Source organism: Pleurodeles waltl, chromosome 1_2 (assembly GCF_031143425.1).
Source record: "Pleurodeles waltl isolate 20211129_DDA chromosome 1_2, aPleWal1.hap1.20221129, whole genome shotgun sequence".
Taxonomy (NCBI): domain Eukaryota; kingdom Metazoa; phylum Chordata; class Amphibia; order Caudata; family Salamandridae; genus Pleurodeles; species Pleurodeles waltl.
In genome coordinates this window covers 280,504,676-280,527,501 of record NC_090437.1, presented here as the reverse complement: position 1 = coordinate 280,527,501, position 22,826 = coordinate 280,504,676, and the positions used below count along the sequence as shown (strand labels likewise).

Below are 22,826 nucleotides of genomic sequence, written 5' to 3'. Positions count from 1 at the left end.
TTTGAAAGGTATTGCAGGTAAGTACATTAGGAACTTTGAATCATTTCAATTGCATGTATACTTTTCAAGTTATTGACAAATAGCTACTTTAAAAGTGGACACAGTGCAATTTTCACAGTTCCTGGGGGAGGTAAGTTTTTGTTAGTTTTACCAGGTAAGTAAGACACTTACAGGGTTCAGTTCTTGGTCCAAGGTAGCCCACCGTTGGGGGTTCAGAGCAACCCCAAAGTCACCACACCAGCAGCTCAGGGCCGGTCAGGTGCAGAGTTCAAAGCGGTGCTCAAAACGCATAGGCTAGAATGGAGAGAAGGGGGTGCCCCGGTTCCGGTCTGCTTGCAGGTAAGTACCCGCGTCTTCGGAGGGCAGACCAGGGGGGTTTTGTAGGGCACCGGGGGGGACACAAGCCCACACAGAAATTTCACCCTCAGCGGCGCGGGGGCGGCCGGGTGCAGTGTAGAAACAAGCGTCGGGTTCGCAATGTTAGTCAATGAGAGATCACGGGATCTCTTCAGCGCTGCAGGCAGGCAAGGGGGGGGTTCCTCGGGGAAACCTCCACCTGGGCAAGGGAGAGGGACTCCTGGGGGTCACTTCTCCAGTGAAAGTTCAGTCCTTCAGGTCCTGGGGGCTGCGGGTGCAGGGTCTGTTCCAGGCGTCGGGACTTAGGTTTCAGAGAGTCGCGGTCAGGGGAAGCCTCGGGATTCCCTCTGCAGGCGGCGCTGTGGGGGCTCAGGGGGGACAGGTTTTTGTACTCACAGTATCAGAGTAGTCCTGGGGTCCCTCCTGAGGTGTTGGATCTCCACCAGCCGAGTCGGGGTCGCCGGGTGCAGTGTTGCAAGTCTCACGCTTCTTGCGGGGAGCTTGCAGGGTTCTTTCAAGGCTGCTGGAAACAAAGTTGCAGCCTTTCTTGGAGCAGGTCCGCTGTCCTCGGGAGTTTCTTGTCTTTTCGAAGCAGGGGCAGTCCTCAGAGGATGTCGAGGTCGCTGGTCCCTTTGGAAGGCGTCGCTGGAGCAGAGTTCTTTGGAAGGCAGGAGACAGGCCGGTGAGTTTCTGGAGCCAAGGCAGTTGTTGTCTTCTGGTCTTCCTCTGCAGGGGTTTTCAGCTAGGCAGTCCTTCTTCTTGTTGTTGCAGGAATCTAATTTTCTAGGGTTCAGGGTAGCCCTTAAATACTAAATTTAAGGGCGTGTTTAGGTCTGGGGGGTTAGTAGCCAATGGCTACTAGCCCTGAGGGTGGGTACACCCTCTTTGTGCCTCCTCCCAAGGGGAGGGGGTCACAATCCTAACCCTATTGGGGGAATCCTCCATCTGCAAGATGGAGGATTTCTAAAAGTTAGAGTCACCTCAGCTCAGGACACCTTAGGGGCTGTCCTGACTGGCCAGTGACTCCTCCTTGTTATTCTCATTATTTTCTCCGGCCTTGCCGCCAAAAGTGGGGGCCGGGCCGGAGGGGGCGGGCAACTCCACTAGCTGGAGTGTCCTGCGGTGCTGTGACAAAGGGGTGAGCCTTTGAGGCTCACCGCCAGGTGTTACAGCTCCTGCCTGGGGGAGGTGTTAGCATCTCCACCCAGTGCAGGCTTTGTTACTGGCCTCAGAGTGACAAAGGCACTCTCCCCATGGGGCCAGCAACATGTCTCTAGTGTGGCAGGCTGCTGGAACTAGTCAGCCTACACAGATAGTCGGTTAAGTTTCAGGGGGCACCTCTAAGGTGCCCTCTGGGGTGTATTTTGCAATAAAATGTACACTGGCATCAGTGTGCATTTATTGTGCTGAGAAGTTTGATACCAAACTTCCCAGTTTTCAGTGTAGCCATTATGGTGCTGTGGAGTTCGTGTTTGACAAACTCCCAGACCATATACTCTTATGGCTACCCTGCACTTACAATGTCTAAGGTTTTGTTTAGACACTGTAGGGGTACCATGCTCATGCACTGGTACCCTCACCTATGGTATAGTGCACCCTGCCTTAGGGCTGTAAGGCCTGCTAGAGGGGTGTCTTACCTATACTGCATAGGCAGTGAGAGGCTGGCATGGCACCCTGAGGGGAGTGCCATGTCGACTTACTCGTTTTGTCCTCACTAGCACACACAAGCTGGCAAGCAGTGTGTCTGTGCTGAGTGAGAGGTCTCCAGGGTGGCATAAGACATGCTGCAGCCCTTAGAGACCTTCCTTGGCATCAGGGCCCTTGGTACTAGAAGTACCAGTTACAAGGGACTTATCTGGATGCCAGGGTCTGCCAATTGTGGATACAAAAGTACAGGTTAGGGAAAGAACACTGGTGCTGGGGCCTGGTTAGCAGGCCTCAGCACACTTTCAATTGTAAACATAGCATCAGCAAAGGCAAAAAGTCAGGGGGCAACCATGCCAAGGAGGCATTTCCTTACACAACCCCCCCCAAACGAAAGAGGATGAGACTAACCTTTCCCAAGAGAGTCTTCATTTTCTAAGTGGAAGAACCTGGAAAGGCCATCTGCATTGGCATGGGCAGTCCCAGGTCTGTGTTCCACTATAAAGTCCATTCCCTGTAGGGAGATGGACCACCTCAACAGTTTAGGGTTTTCACCTTTCATTTGCATCAGCCATTTGAGAGGTCTGTGGTCAGTTTGAACTAGGAAGTGAGTCCCAAAGAGGTATGGTCTCAGCTTCTTCAGGGACCAAACCACAGCAAAGGCCTCCCTCTCAATGGCACTCCAACGCTGCTCCCTGGGGAGTAACCTCCTGCTAATGAAAGCAACAGGCTGGTCAAGGCCATCATCATTTGTTTGGGACAAAACTGCCCCTATCCCATGTTCAGAGGCATCAGTCTGCACAATGAACTGCTTAGAATAATCTGGAGCTTTTAGAACTGGTGCTGAGCACATTGCTTGTTTCAGGGTGTCAAAGGCCTGTTGGCATTCCACAGTCCAGTTCACTTTCTTGGGCATTTTCTTGGAGGTGAGTTCAGTGAGGGCTGTCACAATGGATCCATATCCCTTCACAAACCTCCTGTAATACCCAGTCAAGCCAAGGAATGCCCTGACTTGAGTCTGGGTTTTTGGAGCTACCCAGTCCAGAATAGTCTGGATCTTGGGTTGGAGTGGCTGAACTTGGCCTCCACCTACCAGGTGGCCCAAGTAAACCACAGTTCCCTGCCCTATCTGGCATTTGGATGCCTTGATAGAGAGGCCTGCAGATTGCAGAGCCTTCAAAACCTTCTTCAGGTGGACCAGGTGATCCTGCCAGGTGGAGCTAAAGACAGCAATATCATCAAGATAAGCTGTGCTAAAGGACTCCAAGCCAGCAAGGACTTGATTCACCAACCTTTGGAAGGTGGCAGGGGCATTCTTTAAACCAAAGGGCATAACAGTAAACTGATAATGCCCATCAGGTGTGGAGAATGCTGTTTTCTCTTTTGCTCCAGGTGCTATTTTTATTTGCCAGTACCCTGCTGTCAAGTCAAAGGTACTTAAGAATTGGGCAGCACCTAATTTATCTATGAGCTCATCAGCTCTAGGAATTGGATGAGCATCTGTCTTGGTGACAGAATTCAGCCCTCTGTAATCCACACAAAACCTCATCTCTTTCTTTCCATCTTTGGTGTGAGGTTTGGGGACTAAGACCACTGGGCTAGCCCAGGGGCTGTCAGAGCGCTCAATTACTCCCAATTCCAGCATCTTGTGGACTTCCATCTTGATGCTTTCCTTAACATGGTCAGACTGTCTAAAGATTTTGTTTTTGACAGGCATGCTGTCTCCTGTGTCCACATCATGGGTACACAGGGGTGTCTGACCAGGGGTTAAGGAGAAGAGTTCAGGAAACTGTTGTAGGACTCTCCTACAATCAGCTTGCTGTTGGCTAGAGAGGGTGTCTGAGTAGATCACTCCATCTACTGAGCCATCTTTTGGGTCTGATGACAGAAGATCAGGGAGAGGTTCACTCTCTGCCTCCTGATCCTCATCTGTTACCATCAACAGATTTACATCAGCCCTATCATGGAAGAGCTTAAGGCGGTTCACATGGATCACCCTCTTGGGGCTCCTGCTTGTGCCCAGGTCCACCAGGTAGGTGACCTGACTCTTCCTTTCTAGCACTGGGTAAGGGCCACTCCATTTGTCCTGGAGTGCCCTGGGGGCCACAGGCTCCAGAACCCAGACTTTCTGCCCTGGTTGGAACTCAACCAGTGCAGCCTTTTGGTCATACCAAAACTTCTGGAGCTGTTGGCTGGCCTCAAGGTTTTTGGTTGCCTTTTCCATGTACTCTGCCATTCTAGAGCGAAGGCCAAGTACATAGTCCACTATGTCTTGTTTAGGCTCATGAAGAGGTCTCTCCCAGCCTTCTTTAACAAGAGCAAGTGGTCCCATTACAGGATGACCAAACAGAAGTTCAAAGGGTGAGAATCCTACTCCCTTCTGTGGCACCTCTCTGTAAGCGAAAAGCAGACATGGCAAGAGGACATCCCATCTCCTTTTGAGCTTTTCTGGGAGCCCCATGATCATGCCTTTTAATGTCTTGTTGAATCTCTCAACTAAGCCATTAGTTTGTGGATGGTATGGTGTAGTGAATTTGTAAGTCACTCCACACTCATTCCACATGTGTTTTAGGTATGCTGACATGAAGTTGGTACCTCTGTCAGACACCACCTCCTTAGGGAAACCCACTCTGGTAAAGATACCAATAAGGGCCTTGGCTACTGCAGGGGCAGTAGTCGACCTAAGGGGAATAGCTTCAGGATACCTGGTAGCATGATCCACTACTACCAGGATATACATATTTCCTGAGGCTGTGGGAGGTTCTAGTGGACCAACTATGTCCACACCTACTCTTTCAAAGGGAACCCCCACCACTGGAAGTGGAATGAGGGGGGCCTTTGGATGCCCACCTGTCTTACCACTGGCTTGACAGGTGGGGCAGGAGAGGCAAAACTCCTTAACCATGTTGGACATATTGGGCCAGTAGAAGTGGTTGACTAGCCTCTCCCACGTCTTGGTTTGTCCCAAATGTCCAGCAAGGGGAATGTCATGGGCCAATGTTAGGATGAACTCTCTGAACAGCTGAGGCACTACCACTCTCCTAGTGGCACCAGGTTTGGGGTCTCTGGCCTCAGTGTACAGGAGTCCATCTTCCCAATAGACCCTATGTGTTCCATTTTTCTTGCCCTTGGACTCCTCAATAGCTTGCTGCCTAAGGCCTTCAAGAGAGGGACAGGTTTCTTGTCCCTTACACAGCTCCTCCCTTGAGGGTCCCCCTGGGCCTAAGAGCTCAACCTGATAAGGTTCAAGCTCCAAAGGCTCAGTTCCCTCAGAGGGCAGAACTTCTTCCTGAGAAGAGAGGTTCCCTTTCTTTTGCTGTGTTGCAGTTGGTTTCCCAACTGACCTTCCTTTCCTCTTGGTAGGCTGGGCCATTCTTCCAGACTCCAGCTCTACTTGTTCACCCTGTGCCTTGCACTGTGCTCTTGTTTTCACACACACCAGTTCAGGGATACCCAGCATCGCTGCATGGGTTTTTAGTTCTACCTCAGCCCATGCTGAGGACTCCAGGTCATTTCCAAGCAGACAGTCCACTGGGATATTTGAGGAGACCACCACCTGTTTCAGGCCATTGACCCCTCCCCATTCTAAAGTAACCATTGCCATGGGATGTACTTTTCTCTGATTGTCAGCGTTGGTGACTGTGTAAGTTTTTCCAGTCAGGTATTGGCCAGGGGAAACCAGTTTCTCTGTCACCATGGTGACACTAGCACCTGTATCCCTCAGGCCCTCTATTCTAGTCCCATTAATTAAGAGTTGCTGTCTGTATTTTTGCATGTTAGGCGGCCAGACAGCTAGTGTGGCTAAATCCACCCCACCCTCAGAAACTAGAGTAGCTTCAGTGTGGACCCTGATTTGCTCTGGGCACACTGTTGATCCCACTTGGAGACTAGCCATACCAGTGTTACCTGGATGGGAGTTTGGAGTGGAACCTTTCTTGGGACAGGCCTTGTCTCCAGTTTGGTGTCCATGCTGTTTACAGCTATGACACCAGGCCTTTTTGGGATCAAAGTTTTTACCCTTGTACCCATTGTTTTGTGAAGAGGCTCTGGGCCCACCCTCCTGTGCAGGTTTTTGGGGGCCTGTAGAAGACTCTTTACTATTTTTAGTTTTGGTTGTCTCACCACCCTTCCCCTGGGGAGTCTTTGTGACCCCTTTCTTTTGGTCACCCCCTGTTGAAGTCTTGGACACCCTTGTCTTGACCCAATGGTCCGCCTTCTTTCCCAATTCTTGGGGAGAAATTGGTCCTAGGTCTACCAGATGCTGATGCAGTTTATCATTGAAACAATTACTCAATAGGTGTTCCTTCACAAATAAATTGTACAGCCCATCATAATTACTTACACCACTGCCTTGAATCCAACCATCTAGTGTTTTCACTGAGTAGTCTACAAAGTCAACCCAGGTCTGGCTCGAGGATTTTTGAGCCCCCCTGAATCTAATCCTATACTCCTCAGTGGAGAATCCAAAGCCCTCAATCAGGGTACCCTTCATGAGGTCATAAGATTCTGCATCTTGTCCAGAGAGTGTGAGGAGTCTATCCCTACACTTTCCTGTGAACATTTCCCAAAGGAGAGCACCCCAGTGAGATCTGTTCACTTTTCTGGTTACACAAGCCCTCTCAAAAGCTGTGAACCATTTGGTGATGTCATCACCATCTTCATATTTAGTTACAATCCCTTTAGGGATTTTCAACATGTCAGGAGAATCTCTGACCCTATTTATGTTGCTGCCACCATTGATGGGTCCTAGGCCCATCTCTTGTCTTTCCCTCTCTATGGCTAGGATCTGTCTTTCCAAAGCCAATCTTTTGGCCATCCTGGCTAACTGGATGTCCTCTTCACTGGGGTTATCCTCAGTGATTTCAGAGGTGTTGGTCTCCCCTGTGAGGGAACCAGCATCTCTGACTATTATTTTTGGAGTCAGGGTTTGAGGGACCCTGTTCTCCCTAGATAGGACTGGTAGGGGGGAATTTTCCTCCAAGTCACTATCTTCTTCCTCTGAGTTGCCACCCTCAGAGGGGTTGGCCTTTTCAAACTCTGCCAAAAGCTCCTGGAGCTGTATTTTGGTAGGTTTGGGGCCCATTGTTATTTTCTTTATTTTACAGAGTGACCTTAGCTCCCTCATCTTAAGATGGAGGTAAGGTGTGGTGTCGAGTTCCACCACAGTCACATCTGTGCTAGACATTTTGCTTCTAAAAGTTGGAATAATTTTTAAGAATCTACAACTGGTTCTAGAATCTAATTCAAACTTTTACAAACTTTTAAACTCTAAAAGAAATGCTAAACAGGATCTAACACAAGGCCCTAGCAGGTCTTTTAAGAATTTAGAAAACTTTTCAAATTGCAAAAATCAATTTCTAATGACAATTTTGGAATTTGTCGTGTGATCAGGTATTGGCTGAGTAGTCCAGCAAATGCAAAGTCTTGTACCCCACCGCTGATCCACCAATGTAGGAAGTTGGCTCTGTATGTGCTATTTCAAAGTAAGGAATAGCATGCACAGAGTCCAAGGGTTCCCCTTAGAGGTAAAATAGTGGTAAAAATAGATAATACTAATGCTCTATTTTGTGGTAGTGTGGTCGAGCAGTAGGCTTATCCAAGGAGTAGTGTTAAGCATTTGTTGTACATACACATAGACAATAAATGAGGTACACACACTCAGAGACAAATCCAGCCAATAGGTTTTGTATAGAAAAATATCTTTTCTTAGTTTATTTTAAGAACCACAGGTTCAAATTTAACATGTAATATCTTGTTTGAAAGGTATTGCAGGTAAGTACATTAGGAACTTTGAATCATTTCAATTGCATGTATACTTTTCAAGTTATTGACAAATAGCTACTTTAAAAGTGGACACAGTGCAATTTTCACAGTTCCTGGGGGAGGTAAGTTTTTGTTAGTTTTACCAGGTAAGTAAGACACTTACAGGGTTCAGTTCTTGGTCCAAGGTAGCCCACCGTTGGGGGTTCAGAGCAACCCCAAAGTCACCACACCAGCAGCTCAGGGCCGGTCAGGTGCAAAGTTCAAAGCGGTGCCCAAAACGCATAGGCTAGAATGGAGAGAAGGGGGTGCCCCGGTTCCGGTCTGCTTGCAGGTAAGTACCCGCGTCTTCGGAGGGCAGACCAGGGGGGTTTTGTAGGGCACCGGGGGGGACACAAGCCCACACAGAAATTTCACCCTCAGCGGCGCGGGGGCGGCCGGGTGCAGTGTAGAAACAAGCGTCGGGTTCGCAATGTTAGTCAATGAGAGATCACGGGATCTCTTCAGCGCTGCAGGCAGGCAAGGGGGGGGTTCCTCGGGGAAACCTCCACCTGGGCAAGGGAGAGGGACTCCTGGGGGTCACTTCTCCAGTGAAAGTTCAGTCCTTCAGGTCCTGGGGGCTGCGGGTGCAGGGTCTGTTCCAGGCGTCGGGACTTAGGTTTCAGAGAGTCGCGGTCAGGGGAAGCCTCGGGATTCCCTCTGCAGGCGGCGCTGTGGGGGCTCAGGGGGGATAGGTTTTTGTACTCACAGTATCAGAGTAGTCCTGGGGTCCCTCCTGAGGTGTTGGATCTCCACCAGCCGAGTCGGGGTCGCCAGGTGCAGTGTTGCAAGTCTCACGCTTCTTGCGGGGAGCTTGCAGGGTTCTTTCAAGGCTGCTGGAAACAAAGTTGCAGCCTTTCTTGGAGCAGGTCCGCTGTCCTCGGGAGTTTCTTGTCTTTTCGAAGCAGGGGCAGTCCTCAGAGGATGTCGAGGTCGCTGGTCCCTTTGGAAGGCGTCGCTGGAGCAGAGTTCTTTGGAAGGCAGGAGACAGGCCGGTGAGTTTCTGGAGCCAAGGCAGTTGTTGTCTTCTGGTCTTCCTCTGCAGGGGTTTTCAGCTAGGCAGTCCTTCTTCTTGTTGTTGCAGGAATCTAATTTTCTAGGGTTCAGGGTAGCCCTTAAATACTAAATTTAAGGGCGTGTTTAGGTCTGGGGGGTTAGTAGCGAATGGCTACTAGCCCTGAGGGTGGGTACACCCTCTTTGTGCCTCCTCCCAAGGGGAGGGGGTCACAATCCTAACCCTATTGGGGGAATCCTCCATCTGCAAGATGGAGGATTTCTAAAAGTTAGAGTCACCTCAGCTCAGGACACCTTAGGGGCTGTCCTGACTGGCCAGTGACTCCTCCTTGTTATTCTCATTATTTTCTCCGGCATTGCCGCCAAAAGTGGGGGCCGGGCCGGAGGGGGCGGGCAACTCCACTAGCTGGAGTATCCTGCGGTGCTGTGACAAAGGGGTGAGCCTTTGAGGCTCACCGCCAGGTGTTACAGCTCCTGCCTGGGGGAGGTGTTAGCATCTCCACCCAGTGCAGGCTTTGTTACTGGCCTCAGAGTGACAAAGGCACTCTCCCCATGGGGCCAGCAACATGTCTCTAGTGTGGCAGGCTGCTGGAACTAGTCAGCCTACACAGATAGTCGGTTAAGTTTCAGGGGGCACCTCTAAGGTGCCCTCTGGGGTGTATTTTGCAATAAAATGTACACTGGCATCAGTGTGCATTTATTGTGCTGAGAAGTTTGATACCAAACTTCCCAGTTTTCAGTGTAGCCATTATGGTGCTGTGGAGTTCGTGTTTGACAAACTCCCAGACCATATACTCTTATGGCTACCCTGCACTTACAATGTCTAAGGTTTTGTTTAGACACTGTAGGGGTACCATGCTCATGCACTGGTACCCTCACCTATGGTATAGTGCACCCTGCCTTAGGGCTGTAAGGCCTGCTAGAGGGGTGTCTTACCTATACTGCATAGGCAGTGAGAGGCTGGCATGGCACCCTGAGGGGAGTGCCTTGTCGACTTACTCGTTTTGTCCTCACTAGCACACACAAGCTGGCAAGCAGTGTGTCTGTGCTGAGTGAGAGGTCTCCAGGGTGGCATAAGACATGCTGCAGCCCTTAGAGACCTTCCTTGGCATCAGGGCCCTTGGTACTAGAAGTACCAGTTACAAGGGACTTATCTGGATGCCAGGGTCTGCCAATTGTGGATACAAAAGTACAGGTTAGGGAAAGAACACTGGTGCTGGGGCCTGGTTAGCAGGCCTCAGCACACTTTCAATTGTAAACATAGCATCAGCAAAGGCAAAAAGTCAGGGGGCAACCATGCCAAGGAGGCATTTCCTTACAGTACAGAAACCTAGTAATTTACACACAGCACAGCAACCCTGTAGGACACACAAAGCATACACCACTACATTGACATGTGGGCAGGAAGACATTGGGGTGTGACTCTGGTAGTCATGTTTGATATCCTGACCCAATGGGATACACACCTATAGACAAATGACGGCTGCAAATAACAATAGATGCCACTCTAGAGCCACAACGGACCAATTTAAAACCACACAGTGACAATGACATGGCCCTAACTGGCAGTACAACTTGGAAGATGAACCATTCAGTATCACATGAGGACACAGTCAATCCCACACCCTTCCAAGCAATGCGTCCTGATGTATTGTAGGGGTGTGTAATGTATGTTGCTACAGGTCAAAAACCATGAGACACATAGAATGATGACGCTGACTCAAATGAAGGTGACATGGAATTATTGAGGCAGTACCAACATCTCACATCACTCCTGGGGTGACATTGCCAGCTAGCAATAAGGAAGTGGATTATGCTATGAAAACATGTTGATGTGACACTAATGCAAAGTGCACACTGCCACACATACTGATTGAGACAATTCCCCATATATATAACAGATGTGCAGGGAGATGGACCTTCCTATACTAAAACCTTCACCCCCACAACCAAGTTAGCCAGCTCACCTGGAGCATGTTCAGTAGTGTAGGTGCACAGTTGCACCTGAGCCAGCTGGGTGAGGGAACAAAAATAGGTTTGCATAGAACTTGTCACACATGAGATAATTGTGCATTGTCAATACTGAACACTTCAGTGCTGCCAACTTATGGAGATGTGTTGTGCATTGTCACCTAGGCAAATAAAAAGACCTCACTGTTGCATTTCACCTGCAATTACATATGTCTAATTGGATGGGATGTCCAGGCCATGTAGTGCAATAATGTTACCACCACAGTGGAATCTATTGTGTCTGTGGAAGTATCATGTCACCTCCAGTGAATGCACATGGACACATCTTTCTCACTACATAACACATGGGAGATACACACTGAACTGCAAGTTTCTAAATATACCACAGATATCAAGTCACTTAGCCAAACACCAGTTTTGCCAGTCAAACAACCCAATGCAGAAAGAACATCACAGAAGCCTAGGATCCCACATAACACTACAAACACATATGAGTCACAGATGACCCATGATAACAACTGCCATGCAAAGTGACATTCCCGGTGCAACCAACAACAAAATACTTACCCCCATTTTCTTTTTCAGCTGAACAAACTTACAGGATCCAGCCATGGATCATGACTCCATTTGCCAGCCCAAGCACAGCAGCAGAGCGTGCCTATAATGAGGCACATCGTAGGACACGCACCATAGTTGAACTGACTTTTGGCATCCTGAAGTCCACATTCAGGTGCCTGGACATCACCGGAGGCAGCCTCCTATTTCCCCAAGAAATGGTCTGCAAGATAATTTTGGCCTGTGCCATCCTGCACAACATTTGTGTGAGGAGGAACATTCCCCTTTATGAACCTGGACAAGAAATGCCTGAAGAGGAGGAGGAAGAAGAGGATACTGTCCGGGAAAATGAGGGGGAACATCCTAACACAGCTGCAGGAATGCGTCGCAGACAACAGATTGTACAAAACGTTTTCCAACTATAGTCACTATCACCACTTTGTTATGATATGGAATCATGCTCTGTGAAATTATTTATGCATCACATGATCTCCAGGAATCCTAATTAGAGTATTGCCTCATGGAGCATTGCAGAAAGACAAATTTGCATACTTCAGATGCCACATCACATTTGATGGGTATGAATGTGCATCAAACATCACACACAGTTTTTATTTAATACATCCTGTCTATTTCACATTTGAAGGGCAATTTCATAGGACCACAGCTATGAGACACATCCATGTTGCCAACATGGTCCATGCAGCATATGACACACAACTAAGATACCATCAATCATAAGGTAAAAAAGTGCATTATTCATGAGGCAGCGGATGGGCAATTGGATGGGTAACAGGAATGTATGACCAGACCCTTGACACCAGCAAGTGTGACATCAGCTATTTCTGCAAGGAGCATGTGTGACAAGAAGTGCATCAAACCTGAAAATGAATAATAGCACAAGTGCCCCAGGTATGACAATCATTGCTCACAAGACATGCCCTGCACAGTCCATCCCAGGCAATAAGTCCTGCCACTGCCATGTTTTAAGTCTCTGCCCAGCCTTCTCGGGGGGGCTGTAAATGGACTATCCGTACCCTGAGAATCATCATCTACACTCACCCAGACTCCCATTCTGACTCCTGTGTGCTTCCCTCTTCAGTATGGCATGCCATTGTTCTAGTTCATCAGTCTGCATGGACTTCAGGTCCCATAATGCACTGCCTGCTAGTTGGTAAGACCTGTAATCTGCTGTCCAGTGCTTCCCATGTGAAAGGTCCGGTTGGCCCCATGAACTGGGTTCTCAACTCCAGGACTTGGGAGAAACTGAACTGCACATACCTGTGAGCACTCTCATGCAGCCCAGTCATTTGACTCTGCCATGCCCTTGCTGCTGCCTGGAGCTGCTTAGAAGCTGCCATTTCATGAATCTCCTTGTTGTGCATTGGAAGACAATTCATTTGTGTACTAGAGCCCTTGGGGGATTGTGTAACAGTGCAGAGTACACCAGAACCTGCTCTTTGTTCCCACAGTGTTGTTCCTGCTTGTCCCAGTCAGACTCTGCTCACTGTGAATTTGCCTTGTTCATGTTTGTTCCTGACAGAGGCTGCATTCTGTTAGCCAGACTGGTTCAGTCTTTGCGTTAACCAGAGACGTTCCTTGTGGCTACATTTGCCTCATAGTTGGTTTCCATGCCCTCCGTTTCCTCTTGAGATATTGTGTCTTGTAGGTCTACGATCAGTCCTCAAATGTTTAGTATAGTTTAATTTGTTTTCTTATCGTATTTTGTTCTGGGACATGTTTTCAAAGGGGCAAATCCAGCCCCCATCTCTTGTCTGGTTTTGCATGTATTCATTAGTGCCAAACAGTAACAGTGTGCTATGGCTGTATGCCTGGATTTGGTACCGTGCCTCCAGCACAATAAACAATTGCTGCTAATGTGTTTGTAAGGACAATACATGTGTGTGTTCGGACGGTCCAGACACAGATTCACTTCTGCTGCCACCTTTTGATGGGGCTTGCATGGTGACTAGCTGTGAGATTAATCAGCATAGATGCACTGATGTTCCCTGTTGTGGTGGGAATTTTAGAGCCCTACTCTGTGTACAAATGTAGTGATGAAACCTACCTGTTTTTCTATTACCGATTCATAACATATTTGAGCACAACAAGGGTGCTCTGTCATCAGCCTTCTGAAATTTCTACTGTACTATAGCTGCCATATCCCCTTGTATGCCGTTACCTGATCTTTGGCTTTAGGTCAAATTGGCTTTGAAGGATACTCGGTTAATTCAAGGGTTGGCTCCACAGACTACTGACTAGACCTGCACGTAACTGTCACACTATGCAGACCAATACTGACACAGGGTACACACGGCCACACACTTGAACTGGACACTTTTGTGCAATGAACCACTGGAAATATGTGAACACATGCAGCATGGTCTGCTGGTCCACCACAGCCACAGGAGAAACATAGGTCATTTACATGAGTCAAACTGCGGTGTACATTACAATTTTATGATTGGATTTGAGACTCTGTGTCACAAACACTGTACCTACCTCCCATGTTCAACTGCCTGACTCATGGGTAGTATGCACACAAGTGACCATGAAGTGGCAGCCAACATTTCATGACATGTGAGGGGTAACATATCTGACATAGCCCTCATCAGCCGTCCTTGATCTTTCCTGTGTATAGTTAGTCATGAGAAATGTATTGTCCCCAATGTCAAGCATGTACACACAGCATAAGAGGCAACAGATATTACAAACACATATCATGACTGATGTACCTCATTGAATGGCATCTGATGGTTATACCCATTTGTAACACATTCATACATGAACATCACGCCAAATGTTTTGCATGCCGTTCCCACAGAGGCACACAAATAACTTGAACAGACAATTCACACACAAAACACACAGGCCATGATTCATTTTTTGGTAGCGTAGCTTTGCTGTCCTCTGTTGATGCAACACCTGCGCAAACTTGAAAAATCCTATTTAATTTCCAAAGTTTGTGCTGCTGTTGCATCAGTTAAGAGAGCTAATCCTACACAACAACATGAGTATTATGGGCCGCAGTAGCATGGTCTGCCACATGTGCCCAAATACTAGAACACACACTGCAGCTCATACCATCCTACCTTTGTCTAGTTATAGGCTGCATGCATGTTAAAATTAGAAAAATGACTCAAACACAGTTTAAGACAGAATTTTTTATGCAAATGCGTCAAAAATGACGCAAATGTATCAAAAAATTATGCATATGCGTTAAAAAATGACACTTATGTGATAAAAAATGACGCATATGCATTAACAAATGACGCTCACGGCCATTATACATTAATTGGTCCCTAGTGTTAAATCCACCAGTGCACCCCAGGCATGCGGATATCCATTGAAAATGTATTGATCCATGAATGTGTGGGATTTTAACTCATATGCGTCAAAAAATATTGACGCAAACCCCTTAAGCGCCAAAAATGTACACGCAAGACAAAAACGGGCAGCAAATGAGACAGGAAGTGATTTAATAGGATATCCTGTTTTCAGAAATGGTACAGTGGGTGTACTTTCACTTTGCAGTCTGTGATTATTCTAGACTGTGTGGCTGTGTTTTAACTTGTCTCTCTGCGAATACTGTGTGCTCTTTATATTGTCTTTTGGTGTTTGGTAAGTGTCTTTTGTATTCTGTGCAAGTGTATTTGTGTCATTTATTGTATTTAGATTTGTCTATGTTGGGAGTCTGTTTGGGGGTAGTATTAGTTGGGGTAGTGTTGGGATATCTGTGGGTTAGATAAGTTTCCTTTTTCTACCTCCTTTACCTGTTTTTCCCTTTTTACTTTTGATTTATTGTTTTGGTGTGATGTCGGGAAGGCCACGGCTGGGGCGAATGGGTGAGGAGGACCTAGGGACATTTGCGTGGCTGGTGTACCACTTCCTGGAGGCTGTGGGCCATGTGATACAGGGGTATCACACAGATGCAAAAAGGCTGAGGTGGGCAAAGGTGCTGTTCCACCTGAGTCACATTTTCAACACCCAACGCAACGATCACCAGCTGAAGAATCGCTGGGCTGACCTGGTGGCCCGAGAGCAGGACCTGCTGGACCACCTGGGTGTGGTGATTGGTGGACCTGTTGGCGAGTACCAAATTTACTAATGTGTACAGTACAATGCTCTGTAGTGACAGTAGCAGATGTTGTGACATGCTGCATGCAATGTTTGTGGACATGTGGAATGCAAGTTGAACAAACTGTGAGTGTACCAGAAATGGGATGTATTTCACATGGTAATACATGGAAACAATGTAGTCCACAGTTTTGTGGAACCATGTCTGAACAGTGTTCAGGGCCATACGTACCAAGCCCTTCATAACCTTCACTATTATCTTAGGCCCATATTTCTACTTTGTTTGCACTGCATTTTCATAATTTCTGGACGCAAAAGTAGCGCACACTTGCTACATTCAAATATATTTTGCTAATTTGCACAGCTGTTTCGTCAACAAATGATGCAAATGTGAGAGAAAATAAATTACACATCTGGGCCTAAGTTTACTGTTTCTGTGTGTTTAAGTCTGGATAAATAATCATTCACATGGCCAAACCCAAATGGGCCATTATGCTACCAGATTGCATTAGCACAAAAAAGGGTCATCTTGTGGCTTTTTGGAGTAGGTGTTGAAATCCTATCATTGAGTAGCAGGGCTGAACGACATTTTTTGCTTGGGCGCAATTGCTGGGACTGGGCTAGGGCAGTTACCATCTGTGTCACTTTGGTGCCAACCCATTTTCTAAAGTGAAAGGGTCAGCATGGGATCCCTGCTCTTTGTAAATGCATGGTCACAAACTATTTTTGAGCATGGTGTTGTGCAAGGGACCACTGACTGCGTCCATGATACTATTTTAGTGAAGAAATAGGTTGTTATTTTACTTTTGGTACACCCCTGCTGAAATATTGCAGGATTTCTACAAATGTTAACTTCTCAGTATGAAGGCAGTCATAGACATGGGGGTCTGCTGAGATCAGCAGGTCAGCGTTCCTGTGAGTGTCGCCATTCCAAAAGTGTTTTCAAATAGAGACCTACCTCATCATGATTGCAGAAGTAGGACATTAGCGGACAGTGTCAGTTCGGGTGTACTACCACTGATCAACCAACTTGGCAATTCAAAGTTGCTGATTCTGGCAATGTGTGATTTACAATACCTGATATAGGTACAAGGGCCTAGAGTAACACATTTCAGGTGCAATGACTACACCTGTACCCATACATTCTGTCAACGATGAACAACTAAGACACTGTCAGCATACATCATTTTGCCGTTTTGAATCAGAAAAGAGGCCAATCCATGTTTAGCCTAACATTGTCATCAAGTAACCCACAGGATCCCTGCCATCATGTTGTCATGGGGGCATATACGGCTTAGGGTACACTGCCAATGTGTCATATGTAACCTACATACAACACTGGCACACCTATTATGGACCACTGAAAGCACAATAATTCCTGAAAGCAAATCAACCCACATGACCATCACACAGTTACTCATTGTCCCTTGATGCACAAGCCGCAATACCTCAGTCACTGGTATTGCAGTGCAACAGGAATGTGGCATTGCATGTGTCTCCCAATTACAAAAGATTAAATGGAGTACCCTCTGGAATGTATTAAGCACAAAATTGAGTAATCATGTTTGGCACCACATGTTTGTTAGGGCCAGTGCATGTGTGCATATGTGTGTCTATCACTCACTGGAGTGACAGTGTCAATGCATGTTGCAGTGGTATGTTTGTTGGGGTGTCTACATGCCTGATGTGCAGCTCTATCATATGAAATGTCACACACAGTGATTTGTTGTTCCAACTTTTGTACAGTGAGCAGACATTGAGCACATACCACCCTTCCTCGTTTACAGGTGGGCCAGCCCCCTACACAATATGTGAAGTGGCTCGATTCGAGGACCCAGATGTATCCAGTAAGTGTGTGAAGCTTTTGTGTGATTGACTCCTGTGTGTTGGACTCATTGCAAGATATGATGAGCTGGCACGTGATCTGATATGTGACTTGACTGGAGGTTGACATAGTGTTCCATGGAAGAGTTAGACATTCACTGGCAAAGAGTCATATATTGGGAGTCGAGTGCTGTGCAATAGGCATGGGCAGGTGAACAAGGTGATTTGTTGCCACATGTATGCCAAAAATTGATTTGAAGGTTGCTAGTGTCATAATTTAGTCAGCAAGTCATACCCTAATTCACACAGAACAGTGATGCATCAGTTCTACACACAAACTTGCTCATCCTTGTTTAGTAATGAACATGTAGGACTGTATGGGCGACTTTCCCGCAGCATCGAGCTCCACATGTTGTACTCCATTTATGTGGCACTTGAGTGAAATGTCATAGGCGTGCATGCAGGTCAAGGCCAGATGGGTGCTTGCATCAATGTGGTTGATTTAGGAAATGTGTCAGTGAGATCTGATGTTGATGGTTGTCAACGAATAGAAACGTGAATGTAGATGTGATTGTCCAATGGTTGACTCAATCCTAGTTGGCAGGCCTCCTTACCTGTGGTGGACTGACTAAATCCATGTACCGCTGGACAAAGCTTTGGGTTGTCCTTGATGGTTGAACATATGTATTGCATGCCCATCCCCCCCTGAGGTACAGGGTTAGGGGGAGAAAATATGTGTGGCTAGGAGTGATGGTCACAGTGTAGATGACAGACATGTAACTCAAGCATTCATGTGTGCCAAACTACAATGCCCCCTTATGATTACCAACTGCATATCATCCTGCCAGTTCCATATACAAATCACAGGTCTTGTGTGCCTTGAATTTGATCCAGAAGATGGGGATTAGTTCGCCTGGCACATGTTGAGTACTTGCAGCATTTGTTATGTGACAAATAGCACTACAAATATGCACAGATCATTTAATATAGTACACACCTTGTTGTGCATTGCTGTGCTGTTAGATAGTTGATGGGTAGGCTGCGTTGGCATGTCATTCCTCAGGGACATTCTATCATCAGTACTGTGATTTAAACTACATGTGCTACCTGTGAGAAAGTGTTCATCTGTACATGTATCACACAATAATGTCACTAATGTTTGCCTGTCTCTATTTTTACAGCTGCCAATATGAATGCACAGGAAATCCGTGAATTTCAGAGGAGGGCAGTGCGGTACCAACACATCCTTGATGTGGAGGCTGGGTTCCATATGATGGCTAGGCGGTATCGTCATGAGAGAGCCACAGGGGCATGAAGGGCATTTAGCGAAGGGGGGCCAGCATTGGCCACAACTGCCACCACCACAACAACTCAAATCACAGTGGACACTGGGATGACAGCCACTCCAGCTGGTCCCTCAACCTCGTCAGCCCAAGTCCCAACAGCAGCACCTTCTGCACCTCCACCTCCAACCACGGCACCAGCACCTGCTACATCAAGTGCTACTCAGACCACCACAGCTGCAGTAATGGACATGGCAGATTTCAGAAACCTACAATGTGACATGCAACATATGTTGCGCCTCATGGACACTCTGCAGCAGGAGGGGGCCCGCAAAAGCAGGAGACTGCAAGGGATAAGGAAAATCCTGAGGGCCAATCTTTGAACTTATTGATCCTCACCCCTAATTCTGTCCCCACCCTCCTCTTTCCTCTTACTTTTCTTTAGTGGGTTTAGGGGCTTAGTGTTAGGTTAGAGTAGGCTGTTAGTTTAGTTAGGATAAGTGGGTTGGGGTGGGAGGAGATATATTATTACATGTTTGTTTGTGGGTGGGAGGGTGGGGGATGATGTTGGGGTTTATGTGTATTATAAAAAAAAAAATTAAAACAAAATACAAAAAAATATATATTTGTTTAGGATTAGTTAGTATGTGTTTAGGTTAGTATATGTTGTCCTACACGTGTCCCATCATATAAGGGGGTGGGGGGATGATGTTTAGAGTGTTTAGTTACATGTGGTAAGTAAGTTTAGCTTAGGGTAGTTAGGGCCAGTTGTGGGTAATGTATAGTTAGAATTGGTTACATTAGTTTAGGTGTTTGCCATAGTTTATGTTTCCTTTCATACATATATAATAACGTTTTATGTACTTCTTTAGAGTATGTGCCATATGCTTGGGGATCAGGCCTTTGCATGAGTGTACAGTGTCAAATTTGTGTTTGCCTGTGTGTTCCATTCTGCATCCACATCCCATTTTTGACATGGTTATTCCCACTTCCAAATGACCTGTCACATTAGCAGCTACAACAAAGCTACTTCTCTATGCATCTGCCATACATTGCACCCACCACTCAAGGTAACTATGGTTCCCAATGTGTTGTAAAGGTTGGTGTGATTTACAAACTGTCATTGTTTGAGTCTTGTGTTGGAATCTTGGGCACTGTGGGACGTCTGCCTACAGCCTGATGTTCATGTGAACTCTGATAAACTGATTGGTGTCATAATCTTAACAAGTTCAGTATACATAAATCACACCTATGATTTATTACATTGTGCTCCCAGGTGATGTTATTGTCCATACACTCGTACACATCCATTCCTGATGTATGGTGTGGGTGTGGGATTAAAGTTTAGAGTCATGTGTCCCATACATAGTGATTGTCTTGTAGGGAATGTGGGCCACATTGAGTTTCATCTTCTAGATACTTTGGACCTGACATATACTTTTCTACACAGCGTTATACTGTTTGTGATGCTTTAACTTCAGAAATAAGCCAAAGGCAGCACAGATGATGATAAAATCCAGACCCTTGTGCATAGATATCAGCCCACTTTCTTTTTACACTATTGTATTGACATTCTGTGGCCATTGACTTGTTACATGCATCACAAATCTCCTACACAGTCGATGTGTCACATTACACAGAGACAAAGTGGTTGTGTAGGTGCTGTTTATTTTTAAGTGCTGTAGTGCAATATTTACATTGTCCAGGATTGTAAGTCATTAGGATGACTCCTTCTATTGTGACGCAACACAAGTGCAATGGTGAGAGACATGTCATTGGACATGCTGTGATGGAGTGTCATTCAGTGCAGAGGAACATGAATTGCCAATTAGGTAGTGAGAGACAATTGCAGTCCATAGTGGTAAGGTAAACAGTGTGCAGGAGAACAGTGCATGTTACCAACTGTAGCAAGACTGGCATGTTCACAAGCACAGGACATAGGAAAATCAGTGCCCATGTGGCATGGACTGGTGCTACCGGGTACTCCTAAGGCTGAAGGTGATCTGTTCCACGTCTTCATCTTCTGATGTGTGTGTCGTCTCCTCTGCCCTTGGTGGTGGTGGGTTTGAGGGGGCAACACACACACACCCCCACCCCAAATAAATGGGGCCAAAGTTGTTCTGCCCACCAGTGAGCAGGAGGGGCAATTAACCCTCATCCACACCCCTGGGGCAGAAAATCTACTAGATTCCAGGGAATTAAAAAAAAAAATAGTGGGGTGGTGGCTACCAACCAGTATGGGCCTGGTTATGCCCCCACCCGAACTGAAGGGGGTAACAGTCTTTAAGCTCTCCTCCACACACTAAACATCTTATCCCATGGCAAGCAAGAGGACCTTTGATTATTTGGGGTTTTGGTTTTACATTTGGGCCATGAGAGCTTGGCTAACTCTCAAAATTGTCCCACTTGGAATGGTGAGGGCTGCACTTCATGGACTTTGGGGCGCTGCCACGTAGAAAAATCCACAAGACCTAGACACATCTGAAAACTAAACATCTGGGTGATTCCAGGGTGGTGTGGTTCACATGCATTGCGCACCATTTTCTTACCCACAATGCCCTGCAAACCTCCAACTCCAAATCACACATTTTTCCCATATTTTTGTGATGGATCCTTCCGGAATCTGCAGGAATCCACAAAATTCCTACCACCCAGCATTGTCTCATTTAAACCATTAAAAATTCTGCTGCTCTTGTTAGCCTAAAAATGCTTTTTTTCAAACTGCTCTTTTGGCTCCCCCTCAAATTCGACATGTTTTTGGCTCTTCCCTGTCACAAGCACTTGGCCCACCTACACAAATGAGGTATAATTTTTGCCGGGAGACTGAGGGGGACGTTGTGTGGTATGAACTTTGTCCCGGTGATCCCACCCAGAACTGTGGGAAAAATGTGATATTTTAGCTAAATTTAAGGTTTGCTGAGGATTCTGGGTAAGAAAACATTGGGGGATCCACGCAAGTCACACCTCCCTGGACTCCTTCGGGTATCTATGTTTAGAAATGTCTGGGTTTGGTAGGTTTCCCTAGATGGCTGCTGAGCCCAGGACCAAAAACGCAGGTGCCCCCCCCGCAAAAACAGGAAGTTTGTTATTTGATCATTTTGATGTGTTCAGATAGTGTTTTGGGGCACTTCCTTTCGCGGCAGTCGGCCTACCCACAAAAGTGAGGTGCCATTTTCTATTGGGAGACATGGGGGAACGCTGGGTAGAAGGAAATTCCAGAACTTTCTGTCACCGAAATGAGAGGAAAAAGTGTTTTTTTGGCCACATTTTGAGGTTTGCAAAGGATTTCGGTTAACAGAACCTGGTCAGAACCCCACACATCACCCCATCTTGAATTCCCCTAGGTGTCTAATTTTAAAAAATGCTAAGGTTTGCTAGACTTTCCTAGATGCCGGCTGAGCTAGAGTCCAAAATCCACAGATAGGCACTTTGCTAAAATCAACTCTGATTTCTTTAGGAAAATGTGATGTGTTCACGTTGTGTTTTGGGGCATTTCCTGTCGCGGGAACTAGGCATACCCACAAAAGTGAGGTACCATTTTTATCGGGTGGCATGAGTGAACGCTGGGTGGAAGGAAATATGTGGCTCCTCTCAGATTCCACAACTTTCTGTCACCAAAATGAGAGGACAAATTGTTTGTTTGGTTCAATTTTGAGGTTTGCAAAGGTTTCTGGGTAACAGAACCTGGTAAGAACCCCACAAGTCACCCCATTTTAGATTCCCCTAGGTGCCTAGTTTACAAAAATGCGAAGGTTTGCTAGGTTTCCTTAGATGCCGACTGAGCTAGAGGCCAAAATCCACAGCTAGGCACTTTGCAAAAAACAGCTCCGATTTCTTTGTGAAAATGTGATGTGTCCACGTTGTGTTTTGGGGCATTTCCTGTCGCAGGCACTAGGCCTACCCACACAAGTGAAGTACCATTTTTATTGGGTGACATGGGTGAACACTGGGTAGGAGGAAATTTGTGGCTCCTCTCAGATTCCAGAACTTTCTGTCACCGAAATGAGAGGAAAAAGTTTTTTTGGGCCATATTATGAGGTTTGCAAAGGATTCTGGGTAACAGACCCTGGTCCGACCCCTACAAGTCACCCCATCTTGGATTCCACTAGGTGTCTAGTTTTCACAACTTCCAGGTTTGCTAGGTTTCCCTAGGTGCCGGCTGAGCTAGAGGCCTGAATCTGAAACATGTCAGATTTCAATGTAAAAATGTGATGTGTTCATTTTGTGTTTCCTGTCTCGAGCATTAGGCCTACCCACGCAAGTGAGGTACCATTTTTATTGGGATACTTGGGGGAACACAGA

General features: G+C 46.7%; 1 protein-coding gene across 5 annotated transcripts in view; it reads left to right on the top strand.

Annotated features, from left to right (window-relative positions):
• Nucleotides 1-19,033, top strand: part of LOC138299710 (putative nuclease HARBI1) — a 167,400-nt gene extending 148,367 nt beyond the window's left edge. For 2 of the 5 annotated variants that reach the window (XR_011204819.1, XR_011204822.1), the window contains one exon: nt 18,423-19,033. Coding sequence is in view for 2 of the 5 variants with exons in the window: in XM_069238215.1 (XP_069094316.1) it covers nt 11,371-11,765 (395 nt within the window). In the remaining 3 variants the exon portion in view is untranslated. Of the gene's footprint in view, nt 1-11,370; nt 13,459-17,204; nt 17,265-18,422 lie in introns of those variants that run through there. The other 3 variants (XR_011204818.1, XM_069238215.1, XM_069238225.1) reach the window with 2 other exon arrangements.
• The last annotated feature ends 3,793 nt before the right edge of the window (nt 19,034-22,826 follow it).